The sequence below is a fragment of the Ambystoma mexicanum genome, chromosome 2q (assembly GCF_040938575.1).
Source record: "Ambystoma mexicanum isolate Mex_15411 chromosome 2q, UKY_AmexF1_1, whole genome shotgun sequence".
NCBI lineage: Eukaryota > Metazoa > Chordata > Amphibia > Caudata > Ambystomatidae > Ambystoma > Ambystoma mexicanum.
In genome coordinates this window covers 1,115,859,451-1,115,873,912 of record NC_090924.1, presented here as the reverse complement: position 1 = coordinate 1,115,873,912, position 14,462 = coordinate 1,115,859,451, and the positions used below count along the sequence as shown (strand labels likewise).

At 41.7% G+C, this 14,462-nt stretch overlaps 1 protein-coding gene across 1 annotated transcript in view; it reads left to right on the top strand.

Annotated features, from left to right (window-relative positions):
- The window catches only part of LOC138568836 (ATP-dependent translocase ABCB1-like), a 615,126-nt gene that overhangs the window by 444,350 nt on the left and 156,314 nt on the right, over positions 1-14,462 (top strand). The window contains exons 16-17 of the mRNA XM_069646608.1: positions 903-1,003; positions 7,981-8,121. Of these exons, the coding sequence (XP_069502709.1) occupies positions 903-1,003; positions 7,981-8,121 (242 nt within the window). The remainder of the gene's footprint in view (positions 1-902; positions 1,004-7,980; positions 8,122-14,462) is intronic.

The window sequence follows — 14,462 nt, the reverse complement described above, 5'->3', positions numbered from 1 at the left end:
TGGAAAAGTTTGTCTTTTATTTAGGAAATGTTTGATGGCGAATTACACTTCTCTCTTGATCATTATAGCTAGGGTCTAATGATGGGTAAAGATCAACTACTTTCAAATTGGAAAGAAGAGACTCTGTAATTACTGGGTGAGCTGGGAATGGAAGTGGAGACTCTAATTGTGAATCCCCAAGATGTAAAGAAAAGACTATGGAGACATGATTGGATAGCTACTTGGGAGGAATGTAATCATTGTAAAGCCTTTGATAATTTAAAAAAAACGAATCTGAGCCTTTTAATGACTTACCTTCTTACTTAATGACATTTCCCAAATGGTGCCTCAGAAGGAATGTTATGAACATGCGCTTACATTTAAAATTGACACGAGAAGTTCTCTGAGCAAGAGGGAAATGGGAAATGAATCTGCAATGCTGCCCTTTCTGTAAGAAGGTTGATGAAGTGGAAATAGCAAGACATAAACTCATTGCTTGCAAGGATTTAGTGGGAAAAGGGGGGCTTGATTTTAGATACATTTGCAAAATATCCCAAACCATTAACATTGGATGCTTGGTGGGCGAAATATTTAGTGGCCAGCACCTGGGCATTTCCATTGCAGTAGCAACCTTTTTAGAATTTGTTTTAATGTAAACCCGTAAGAGGTCATTTTTACTGTGAGAATTGGGCGAGTTTTGAAAAATGTACATGTGCAATAGTGCTTCAGTAATAATGTTAGTAGAATTTTAATCTAAAGGTTTATCTTTTTCTTTTTTATGAAATTTAATATAAACATTTGCTTGATTGTGTATGAAGCTAAAAGTTTGTTGATGCACGCTAATAGCTGATAAAAAATAATAGATGGCACAATCAACACACGTACGGATTCATGCATTTTGCCTCTTGTTTATACCTCATTAGATATCGACAGAGGCTGTGGAAAACATAAGAACTGTTGCTTCGTTAACCAAAGAAGCTGCTTTTTATGAACGATATACTTCAAGTTTACAGCAACCCTACAGGTGAGACCTTTCAAAGATGTTGCTGGTTTCCATTCATCTATGCCATCCTCTGAGTCATCAATAGCTATCCTTTTGCTTTGCAAGCCTGAACAGTTTAACTTGATTGCACTCAAATGGTTTGCCCTAAGGAACTGTCAAACATTAGTAAGTCACTTGCACAACCAATTAGTTCCTGCATTACAAAGGTGACTATCTAGCAGCTAATGCACAGATAGCAAGCGATTGGTAAGATCTTCAGTCGGGCTGATAGCAAGCAATTGGTAAGATCTTCAGAGTAAGTCGGGCTGATAGCAAGCGATCGGTAAGATCTTCAGAGTAAGTCGGGCTGATAGCAAGCGATTGGTAAGATCTTCAGAGTAAGTCGGGCTGAGTACGTTTGTGTGAACGCTGAATCAACCGAATTGTAAGAGTATATGTTTGGAGTTCAGTGAACCTCACAAATAATTTACAAGCGCAGGCCTGCACTGTAGCCACCTGTTTTGTCACATTTTAGCACTCCAGGCAAGGCCACACACCGTAGTGTTGCATTCCAAGATATTTCAGCAGTTTCAAAGAAAAAGAAATGTCAAAGACTGACTACCTAACAAAGTGAATATCTTTCATTGTAGGCAGAGTTTACACACATCATAAAGCGTAGGTTTGTAGCTCAATAGTGAGGTGGCCCCCTCTGCGTGTGCCCTCTATAGGGCATTGGTTCAAACCCCAGAGGACTAAACCCATCTTTCTTTGGGTCCATAAATTGAGCATGATGAAGTTGTGCGTGTTATTAACAGGAAGGCCAGTAATGTGCTTTATTTTTTTAATTGAACAATTGTGGTAGCTCATACAATGAAATAAAAATGGAACAAACAAATGAGAGGATGCATAGATTTAGCAGATGTCCAGGAAAGATTCAGTAGCCATGTCGTAAATTGTTGATAATGACAAAAGTAACTGAAATATATGCATACTATAAGCTAAAGGAGAAGGGCATGCTCCTGCAAGTAGCCTGACTATGTGCAGGCAGAGGTAAACAATAGCGACCTGTCCACATCTGCTGCATTGACAACCACCACACATTCAGAAACGCCTTACAAAACGTGGCTTTTCCCTTCCTCTTCCTGAACCCCCATGCCTATGCATGCCCATGATGGTCCTCGCACACAAGCACTGGCACGGACTCATCGAAATATGAACAGTTTACGTTACAGCAGATGCTGCTGCTTTCGCGGTCACCCTCCCTGCTAAACCTAGCCCATTCCACTCCTGCACATGATTACACATCAGCCCCAGGGTGTTTCCTGCACTCTGGTTTCCAGACAATGCCTGAAGCACGCTGCTAGTATCATGTATGTTACAACTGAAAAGTGGGGGGACAGCGGATCATGCCATGATATAGGCAATCGGGGTCTCATCCAAAGTGACGCCTCGGTCGAACACCTAGAGGCCCTGCCCTGGCGGTCTCTGTCTTATCAAATATCCAAGGGGGCTTACTCAAAACATGCAGAATGCTGGATTAGATTGATCACTAGAGGTAGCAATTGAAGTGCACCCAGTTGAATTCTGGGGATAGGATATGTTATGCACTTAGATGTATTTCCCCAATTAATAATCAAAGGGGCCTGCCAAAGCACTAAAAAACACTCGACCCATAGGTTCACTGGAGGTAGAAATGCAGTGTGCCTAGTGTAATTTGGATATAGGACATGGCATGTACTTAGATGGATATTGGGGGTAGGAATGGTGATGCACTAAAATGACTCTAGGGGGCAAAGGGCTGGACCAAGGCATGTGAGTGGCCCGGCACTGCATCTAATGAGCAGACGCCGCTCCACTCAGAGCATTACGCCTTCAAGGTTTTAGCCCACCCCTGATGCTCTTAGTTACTTGCTAGGAACCCACTTCGCAATTATCACTGCTTAGGTCACCCAATTAAACTCATTGTGGTTACATGCAAGTGTCCCTTGATATCCCGCTTATTAGATTAATTGGTTAGCCTCTTTAGAATGTGGAAGACATGTAGTTGCTATGTTTATTTAATTTATTGGCCTATTGCACTCAAAGAATCCCAATATCCTGCTCCTTTTCTATGGTAGCATTCTACCCCTACTAGAAAATGCTCTCTGACTACCAGCCTATCCCCTTTTGAGACTTAGGGGTAGCCGGCCCATAGTGCCAGAATTCTCTGTCACAGTGACATCGAAGATAAACGCCAATCGAGTTTAAGGTATGTGTAAATGCACCACTTCTGTGGACATCTGCCGCAGGCACAGTTCTCCATACACACACTCTAGAATACAGCTATGGCTATGACTAATGTGGTCTGACTGGTCACATAAATTAATGCACTGAATCCCCAGAATTGCTGCAATACCTCTGCCATTAGCATACAGATACAACCTATCACAAATTAGGTGTAGCTGGATACAAATTGAGTCCACTGCACTAGCACTATGTCATGACCACCCACAGCACCCACTACCATAACCAAACTTTTTTGTTGCTTAATGGAGCCTAGCCAGTCCTCCTAAGTCGTGATCTCAGCCAAATGCACATACACATCTTAAAATTAAGTGTTATTACATTTCTCATACCTGGACTTCGGTCCTTGAGGGCGTTCCAACCACAAAGCGCATTGAGGCCATACACATGGGAAAATTGCACCATATAAATGATGACTACAATACAAGACAACACATTTTCCATTATCCTCAGAAGAATGTTTTATTTCCCCACCTTAACCCAGAAGCTCAATATTTCCAGAGCTCTGGTCCTCTTCAGTCTGAACTACTGCAACATCCTCTTTCTCAATCTCCCTCTTTACTCCCTATGCCCCCTCAAGCTAATCCAGAATAGAGCTAGGAGACTTATCCGTGGCCTCAAGCCCAAGAATCGTACCTCTCCAGCGCTAAAATCTCTCACTGGCTCCCGGTGGGTGCAAGTATCTAATTCAAGACCCTCTGCATCATCCACAAGGTATTCTGGGGCCTGGAACCATGCTACCTCCAACTTTCCTTCCCTAAATACTCCCCTGCTAGAAACCTATGCTCCTCTAACTCCAACTCTTTGACTGTCAAACGCTTCTCCAAGCAGAGACTGGGGGGCAGGTCTCTCTCCTCAGCTGGCGCCTCCCTTTGGAACAGCCTTACTGCCCCTCTCAGACTTGAGCCATATCTCCTCAAGTTCTGGAAACTGCTCAAACCTCTGTTGTTAGCTACCTCTTTCCCTCTTTTCCTTCCCTGCTAATCATGTCACTGCTGCTTTAACTGGTGGCCTGATACTCAGGAATCTTACAGGAATCTAGGTCCTTCTTTCCAGTCCATACCAGCACCCCCACTGCACTGCACCTGCTTGGCAGATTTGTATCCCACCCTTGGGAGTCACCTGCACTGGCACTTAGCCTGAGGTCCCCTCCTTGGCTCAGCTTAGCACATCCATCCGTGGCGCTTCACCAGCACATGCCTGCTCCTTTGCTACCATCCCTCCATCCCTTTCTCCCGCATTTCTCCTCACTGCACTTGCACGTCTGAATGTCCCAAGGCCTAGTAGGACCATTACTGTATTTTGCTGTTTTTGCCATTGTTATTTTCCACTGTTTCCTATAGGAGGTTTTGTCTTTGGGGCTATTACCTAATTTGGTGGTAATTTAGTATTGTGGTATTCTGGCAGTAAATTGGCATTACCTCATTTTGGTGGTAATCTAGTGGTGAGGTTACACTACCCCATTTGATAAGACAAACCATCTCCCTTTTATAACTATGATACACTTCGGGCTGACTGTAAGCATGTACACAGACTCAGCACTTTTATAGGGAACCCAGTAAGATCATAAATAATGTCTAGAATTGCATATAGATTGTGCCAATGACTTATCTACATCACCAGCTTATACCCTTGGAGAGCTCTATTCAGCCCGACATGCATGGCTGAAAACATTCATACAACACACCAACGTTCTAGCTGCCTTTGTATTGTCTCTTTTGTTTCTTATTTTTTACATCTGGTGGTAAACATTTTTACCACTGTGATGTAACCCCCAAGTTATGTCCCAGTTGCTTTTCCCCACTGAAACAGTGATCATCAGAAATATGAGAAAGGAAAAAGAATACAATGGACACCAATTTTGCTTCTGCTATTGCAGTTATTATTTTTTGTGAAGCATCTATTTATAAAACAAGGAACAAAACATAACATTTTATCATAACACAGTTATGATCTCTTACCAACAGATTGGCAGAGCTGCGCTTCTCTAATAGACAACATATAAATGCATTACAAACATTTGTTATTTCAGTTCCCCGTGTGCGAAATACCACAATGACCGATTCTTGTCTAAACAGTCCCAGAGAAAATTAGCAGTCACCCAGCACTCTCCTCAATTCCACAATACTTACATAATGACTTGAAGTAGCTGTGTTTTATCTGTGCGACCCCTCCTTATCTCTGCCTGCACTGAAGCCTTCCCAAGCCACACGATCACTGGCACAACAGAGGAAAGCCCTTGAGCTACCAGGCAGACAGGGCTGCGGCCCCTCTGCAGCCGGCTGCAAAACTCCAACACCCAGCAGAAGCACAGGAAAAAAGAGAAAAAGCCCAGCCCTTCGGTTCAACTGACTATTTAATCAATCTGCCTGTCAATCAAAAACAGAGCTGCCTCCCCCCTGACGTTTCTGAACACCTCCTAGACTCCTGACTCCACTGACCAATCCTCTGTAGGAGTTGGTATATGTATCAACGGGCTTTCCTACTTCCTTCGCACACACACAGGACTCTCACAATGCACACAAAAAGAAAACAGCTTGTGCATTTCTCATTTAGTTTCTTTTTTAGTGAAAATATCTCTTCCATGTAGAAAAACTAAACATAATTTCCATTCCTGTTCACTACCATTGCATTGCAACGTTAATCAGGAAAACTAATTAGTTATTGGGGTGTTATTAATAGGGAAGTTAGTATGTTAGCATGGGTTATCTCCTTTAAAGCAATTTTACAAAAATGTGAATCCTGTGATTTCACATGTACAATTAACTTTGAACCCACTGTCTTTTTTCTGCATTCTGCTTTGACATGGAAGACAATGTTATAATGAGCCAATGTGGCATCTCACTTGCTTCAACTCATTTCCCATCACTTTTCTGCATTTAGACTAATCCCACTAAAATTTTTGCACCCCTTTTACTTTTAAAATGACTGCTTCTTTTGAAAACATTATCATCTGCATTTGCACCTATTTTGCTGGTTGCTTTTTAAAGTCACTACCATGTATCCCTACATGTCATTACCACAGAAGCCAAAAGCAATTTTGCTGTTTTTGCCATTGTTAGTTTCCCCTGTTTCCTTCCCATTTAGCCTTGTGGAACTTTGAAACACTATTCAGTTGTATATGTGGCTAACAAATGCTAAATAAAATAAAATAAAATAAATCTGCCCATCAGCCAAATTGACACTCTCTTGATACACTCTTGGAAATGTATCTACTGGGCGGAGAGGTAGTCATGGGTGGACTGGCAACCAAAAGAGGCCCTGGAAATAATTTTCAAAGCGACCCCCTATCATACATTTTCATCAAGTCCAACATTTTTCCTATGGGGGCATTTGGAAATACCACACACAAGAGGCCCAAGGTGCAGAGGCCTACCAGCAAATCTTCAGAGTTCCCTGTAGGCCAGTCCATCCCTGGTCGTTAGTGGGGTCCTCCTTCAAGCATGGAACTATGGCCTCTCTATAATGATACCAAGGAGTTAATAGACCAATGGGTTCCCCTTCCCACTATGACTTGGCTCATATCACAGCATGATCACTGGTGCCCTCTAGGAAAATAATTAGAACAACAAAAGGCTGATCCGATTCTCTATTTTCCTGTAGTCGCTGCCCACTTCGAAACAACAATCTGGCATTCCGAGGTAGTGGTGAGAAGGGACATGGCAGGTTTGGTCTGATGTATGCTCTTATGGAAATTCAGGCCCACCTCAAGATCACACTGATGATGGATTTGGGAAATCTCTACCCACACAGAATCCTGGTCTGGAGGAGCTTATACTCATCACCACTATCCTTGGGTAACCTGAGTTTCAGGTGAGCCTGATTCCTGGACATAATATGTTCCAGAAGGTTTTGTCCACCGACAATCAGAGATTTATTTTCTTTTTTTGAGAGAGAGATTGGAGCGCTTTGCAATGACTGATGGCAGAGGTGGTGTTGAAACATTTCTATTATCATAATAGCGCTTAATTCGCTTTTTTGTATTGTATGTTTTTTCACACTACATCATGAGGCAAATAAATCTGTGGGACTTCATAAGGTAATGCTTTGTTCCATCTCTGCATAGTATGTTCAGTTAGTGCTATAAAAGGTTTCAAAACTGCATCTCATATGATCATACATTGGTAAATTCAAAGAACTGATTTGACACCCACCTCCAAGTGACACATCTTTGCAATTAAAAATATACCACTCTTTTCAGACACAGGCCAATGTTGAATATTTTGTGGATATTTTACATATTTTAGGCAATATACTGTTATATGTGTTTTACAAATATACAGGACGTGATTCATGGATTTTTTAGCACAGTGTGAAGTAAATTTGCACTGCCAACAAACACCCGGATTCACAGAGCAGTGCAAAGTGTATTTTTGCAGTGTAAAGTCACTTTGCACTGCAAAAGTACTCTTTGCACCATGCTAAAGGGGCCTAATTCACAGTGCAAAGAGTAGTTTTGCAGTGCAAAGTGACTTTACACTGCAAAAATACACTTTGCACTGCTCTGTGAATCCGGGTGTTTGTTGGCAGTGCAAAGTCACTTTCCATGAGTGCAAAGTTACTTTTCCCCAGGCTAAACGTTCCATGAATCAGACACACAATGACAATTGTCACAAAATGCATGGCGTTTTAAAGGTCTATTGTAACAGCAGGCATTGGCACGCATCTTTAGTCACACGTTATTAGAAGATCGATAGTCTAATTTCTGTTTTTCTCTCATGTCTCATTTTATGCAGGGATGCTTTGAAAGCCGGCCCTGTTTACGGATTTGTCTATGGAATGTCCAGCTGCATTCAGTACTTTGTTAATGCAGCTGTTTTCAGATTTGGGGCCTGGCTTATTGTGCACTGCTACACAGATTTTGAGAGCATGTTTATGTAAGTATTTAAGAGGCCAGTGCAAATGTATTATGAATGTCGAATTCGCATGTTAAGATACTACTCCAAACGTTCAATGGAAATGAGCTGCGAGACTGTCAATGCTTGTTTGGCGTTTCAGAATTACCTGCCAAAAATGATTCCTAGTAGGGTGAGGATAACAGCTGAGGAGGGTTAGACATTATAGGTGTTAATACATGTAATGCCACGGGAAATTACTTCTTTCAAGTTAACAGCATTGTCTTAGACGCCAAACTTTGGACTGCATTTAATACGCTATTTTAATTATAGAGAAAACATATTTTATGAGGTATAAACGTGTAAGCACACGTTAGCAGAGCATTAATCATTCATGGTTGTTTACATTTGATCGTGTCTTGGTGGATATGAATGAAGTATTGGCCGCTCGCATGGAATAGACAAATCCTTAGATAGGCCTGAGTAACACAGTTTTATCTTCATGAGTGTGATCATTTGAGTACCCTTACTTGGGGTAATGATAATACCTGTCACTAAAGTGCACAGAAGCTGGAGGAATATGGCATGACATTCTGTATGGGTACTACATTGTTAACTCTAATTGCTATTTAATCTTTTTTTTTTGAATTCGGGTTTATTTAGCATGAACCTAATTAGGAAGCAACACACCTCTGTAGAGGTAATTTGGGGCCTGATTCACAGAGTGTTTCCAATGGGATTGCACCATTATAAAACACTTCTGTGAATCAGGCTCTTGGAGTTAACAGATGATGGAGGAATGAGAGGGTACAGGTTATAGTAGTTTTTATATCCCATGCTACAGCAATGGTATATAGATAGGTGTAGTAGGCTCTCCGTGACCTCTGAGTATTCCCTGAAGAACAGAGTTTCATGTTCCTTTCTGAATTGAATGAGCATTGGAGTAGTCCAGTGTGTCTGTAGGTTGGGGCATAGCAATAATATGTCTGTCTCCTAGTCTTCTCTGTTCATGCCAGTTTAGTCTCAAGACTCTCAGTTGTCTGACTTCTAGACAGTGTATCCTACCTCAGCCCACACATTGTGTGGCTCAGTAAGGTTGTGTTCAGGCATTAGTACCTTATATGTGATACAGGCAGTTTTGAAAAGTACCCTGGCTGTGATTTACAACCTGTGTAATTATTTTAGGATGGGGGAGATGTGGTTACATTTCTTAGGTCTTGCTATGAACATTTTATCCACTGGAAGAGTGCTAGTTAATATCAGGCAGTTTGGGATTTGTTATCTGCTGCAAGGAGGAGAGATTGTTGTTAATAATGAACATGAGTGATTGTATATATGGGGTGTGAATCCTCCAAGGTGTACATCATTCAGCAACTCTTTGATACTCTCCTGTTTCCCTGGATGACCAAATAGGACACATTCTGATGTCATCAGATTGTTTTTCAGGCAGATGCTTATCATCCAAACTTGGACGGTGGTGACATGAAATATGTTGAGAACAATTCACTTCAAGGTATAACCGATTATCTTCAGCATATTGGTTATTTAGCTATTGGGGTAATTTAGAAATGACCCAGGAAGTTCAGGTGAGACGGTGACTGTTGGCTAGGCTTGTTATCTCTCCAAAAGATCAGAGGCAAAGAAGTTGATAACTTTGTCTTTAAACCCTATTATATCTTTTACTACACTTATAAGTATGAGGTGTTCAACTGTGGTAAACAAAACAAAGTTCAAGCATAACCCAGAGGCAGCAGTCTCCTTCATGCATGATTTCAAAAACATTAACCAATGCCAGGGTTGTTGATAGTTTCTGTGCTGCCTAATGAACTGAGCAGCTCGTATTGGTTAGTACAATGTGCTGTTTTTGGTTACTATCTTTTTAATGACTGTATGAATGAATGGAAGGTGGTCTGTTTCTAAAGTGTGTTTTTGAAGTGTGATTAGATTAACCGTGTTTTTAAAGTGTCGTCTCTCTAAGGATAGTGTTACCAGCCAGATGCTGCCGGACCACCATGAACGGAGAATGGTATTATTGACTGCTAACTGCCCCCTTGGTTAATTTTGGAGACTGGTTAGGTCACATGTATTTACTTTATCCTTTTATTTGGTTATTAAATGCCTTACAAACCTGTGGTTTCCACAGAATGCTGTATCTTGCTCATTTCCATATCCTGTGTTATTTGTTCAGGGTGGGTTTTTAAGTGCCCTCTATATATATATTCACTAACAAAAAAGCTTGTTAAAGGGACGTTATGGTTAAGTTGCACTACTAAAAAACCTATGAAATTCAATGGAAAAACGTTGCTATAGGGACATTGTGGTTACAGGCAAAACCTGAAAACCCCAGAAATTAGCAAGTTATGGTAAGGTATGCAAACATAACCCATGCTACCACTGTGCACTGCAAGGACTGACACCCATGACATCAAATATGACATTGCCTTCTCAATATTTTTGAAGCCAAAATTTACTCATTGATGTACAAACTTACTATACCTTACTCGCCAGCACCAACCAGTACCTTTGTAAGAGGACAACATTTTACTTTCTTCCACACTATCGACCTAAAGCAACGTACCATACTGAAGCATTGACGAAATGCACTAGAGTGTGCGTTGGACACTTTTACCCCCAATGAACTCAACTAGTACAGTCACACAAACAGTACATGTACACAAAGCACAGTAATAGTATTTTCCACTGGATACATGGAAGGTAAAGTGCTAAGTAGCCGATACTGCTTTGAGCTGCCACGGTCATATGCTCTGCAAATATGTTCAGGCATATATGCATACTGACATCCACTGTGCTGCTAATCACTTGTGACGCATGTCCCAGTACGTATACTGTTGCACTTACCTATGCTGTGATTTCTGAATCTAGCTGATTGTTTAGCTCTGTAATCCTTTTCTTTAGCCTCTACACATCCAGCATCTTCAATGCTGTATTCAGCTTCACCTGCCACAACACTTGAACACTGCATATGGCCCATGCATGCTTGCCGTGCCAACCTATCATTGCACCAGCTTATGCCGCGCTACCCATGTGCAGCACTAGCCTACCTTGATCTCACTATTTGAATGTCCTACCTAGCTTATCACCACCTTGCCACTTAGATCCTGCATTAGCCTGTATTTGCCTAGTACTTGAATGTTGCATCTAGTATTTGCCTACGTTGCCACTTTGATGTTGTACTAGCCCATATCTGCCTACTACTCTATTGCTGCATCTAGTATTTGCCTGCCTTGCCACTTTGATGTTGTACTATCCCATATCTGCCTACTACTCAAATGTTGCATCTAGTATTTGCCTGCCTTGCCACTTTGATGCTGTACTAGCCCATATCTGCCTACTACTTGAATGTTGCATCCAGTATTTGCCTGCTACACCACTTTGATGCTGTAGTAGCCCTCATCTGCCTATTACCTGAATGTTGCATCTAGTATTTGCCTTCCTTGCCACTTTGATGCTGTACCAGCCTATATCGACCGCACAACTTGAACACTGCATTTAGTCCACTTCTGCCTGACAGTTGAGTGTTGCATCGGATTACGCATAACTATGTCATAGTCCAAACCTACAACTGTTTATAACGTCTTTTCTTCTTCCCTTGATCATGAGGATAATTACAAGAACTCAGATAATATATCTGATACTAGCTGCCACTATGGCCGCCGTCTCACTGACCTCTTACCCACCAAAGGATAGAAATTTGAGACTGAGATATAGACACTCCCACCTCTATGAGCCCTTAACTAATTATTTCACTAGAGGCTTCTCCTGTAAGGCTGCCCAACCTACAGGACTAGCTAATAAACGGACACATTACCATAACCATAGTCACCGATCTTCTGTCCCCTTGGCTACTACTCAAATAAACACCCACAGAACTGTCCAAACCAAAGCCAAACAACCTCCCATTACTAAACTCACAAGCTCTCTACAATTATCAGGGTCACTCATTAATGCCAGATCTATGGTGGCCCATGCTGCTGATGTCGTGGACACCCTAACCAATGAGAATTTAGACCTTCTGGTCATCACGAGACCTGTCTCCACGAGGCCACAGGCCCTGCTATTATGCTAGTAGTACCAGAGGGCTACCAACTACTAAGAGCTGACAGACCAAACGCCAAAGGCGGTGGTATAGCTATCATCCACAAATCCAACCTCTCTATCAGACTCACTACTACCTCATTGTTCCACTCCTGTGAGACTCTCACAGCTAATCTTCACCTCTATAGTAACCGTACCCTCACCATCTATGCAATCTATAGACCACCTGGACTGTTATGTTCATTTGAGGAGGATTTAAACAGTATCCTGACCAATAATATCAAAGACCATTCGCAAATTCTGCTGCTGGGAGATTTTAATCTGGGTTTCAACGACAGTAATGATAAATATGCCCTATCTGTCACCTCTTTACTGAAGTATTATGGGATGACTCAAACAGTCTCTACCCCTACACATGCTAAAGGAAGAACCCTAGATTGGGTTGCTGACCTCAATTGCAACATTAGCATTACTAATATAACCCCACAATCATGGACCAAACACCACTTTATCACCTTCTCTGCCTTACTTGACCTCATCCGTCCTAAACCTATAGTTATGGCCCCGCCACTCCCTACAAGGAGGAAAAAAGACATCACTGTGGAAAATCTTCTGCCCAACTTCTCCCTAATCTTGACAAGCCAGTTAACAATACGGACCCCACTCTACTTGTGGAAGTTTTCAGTAGTGCTATGACAAAGGCACTTGAAACCATCGTTCCGCTTAAAACTCGCAAAGGTAGACAGACATCTCACCTAAATAATTGGTTCGCACCACATCTGAAAGAACTAAGGATTCTGAAAAGAAAGTTGCAATCAATCTGGCGCCTTTCGCCTACTGAGGAAAATAACATTAAGCTATCTAATCTTTCCAAACTGTACAAAAAGGAAATTATCAGTACTAAAAGAATACTTTCAACAATAGAATCTCCAAGGCCAAATCAGATACCAAGGAATTATTCTCTATCTTCCGCGAAATGGAATCACCCATACCGCAGGTTGATAATACTCTCAAAGATAAGCCTTGGTGCACTACTATTCAAAATGCCCTTTCTGACAAAATTAGCTCTCTTCAAATTAAAATTTCAAAAAAGAAAGCTTCCCTGCCCCTACAGGCTGAATCTTCACCTCAGCAGCAACCACCTCCAAACTCACTCAACAACTCCCCACCACCATTCACCTTTAGAAAAATATCCATCGTCGAGACAGAAAAATGTATACATTCACTCAAACCCACCAATTGCAAAGGAGACAACTGTCCAGCCCAAATTATAAAGGATGCAGCTAGAGACTTAGCCCCTTTCATCTCGAAGCTCATAAATTCATCCTTTAAGACGAATCTTGTGCCTGACAACCTTAAACATTCCTGGGTGTTACCTTTGCTCAAAAAACAAACCTTAGACCCATCCATCCCTACTAACTATATACCTATTAAAACAGTCCCGCTCCTACTTAAAATTATCGACAGAGTAGCCTACCTGAAAATTCCAGACTACTTAGAAACAAATAACTTACTAGGCTCATGTCAATCTGGCTTCCACCACTTCATGGCACAGAAACAGCCTTGATCGACCTCAAGACCCAAATTGACGAGATGAAGGACAATGGTAAACCAGCTATGCTACTCCTCCTTGACCTATCGGCAGCCTTTGACCTAGTAGATCATACAGTCTTATGCAATCATCTTAGGTCAGCTGGCCATTTCTCAAGTGATGCCATAACCTGGGTACAATCCTTCCTTGCGAATCGGACAATGAGAGTCTTCTCCCCTCTAGCAGCTGCTGACCCCATACACATCTCTTGCAGTGTTCCTCAAGGATCATGTGTATCTCCTACCAAGCAAAATATTTTTACTAAACCCTTGTTTGACAAGTTGGACAGATTGGGTGTCACCTACACTAATTACGCTGATTACACTCAAATCCTCATTCCCCTTTCGGGCAACTTCCTGGAGGACTCGGCCTTAGTAAATAAGATATTTCACCTCATTCAGGCATCGATGGCTTCTGCCTTAACGACAAGAAAACAGAGTTACTGATCCTTGGCTCAGAGACGGCCATAAAAAAAACTTAACCCTTGCTACACATCATTCAACATCGATAACAATGTAATCTAAGTGATGCCTGCTGTTAAAACTCTCGGCTTCTACCTTGACTCGGCACTCACCAGAAGAAAATCAACTCTCTAACTTCTTCTACAGCTTAGACATGTAAACTGTTCTGAGCCTGCAGATCATTCCTTTCTGACATGAGTTACATCGCACTAGCCAATGTACTCATTCTATCCAGACTGGATTATTGCAATGCTCTATATGCGGGATCTAATAAG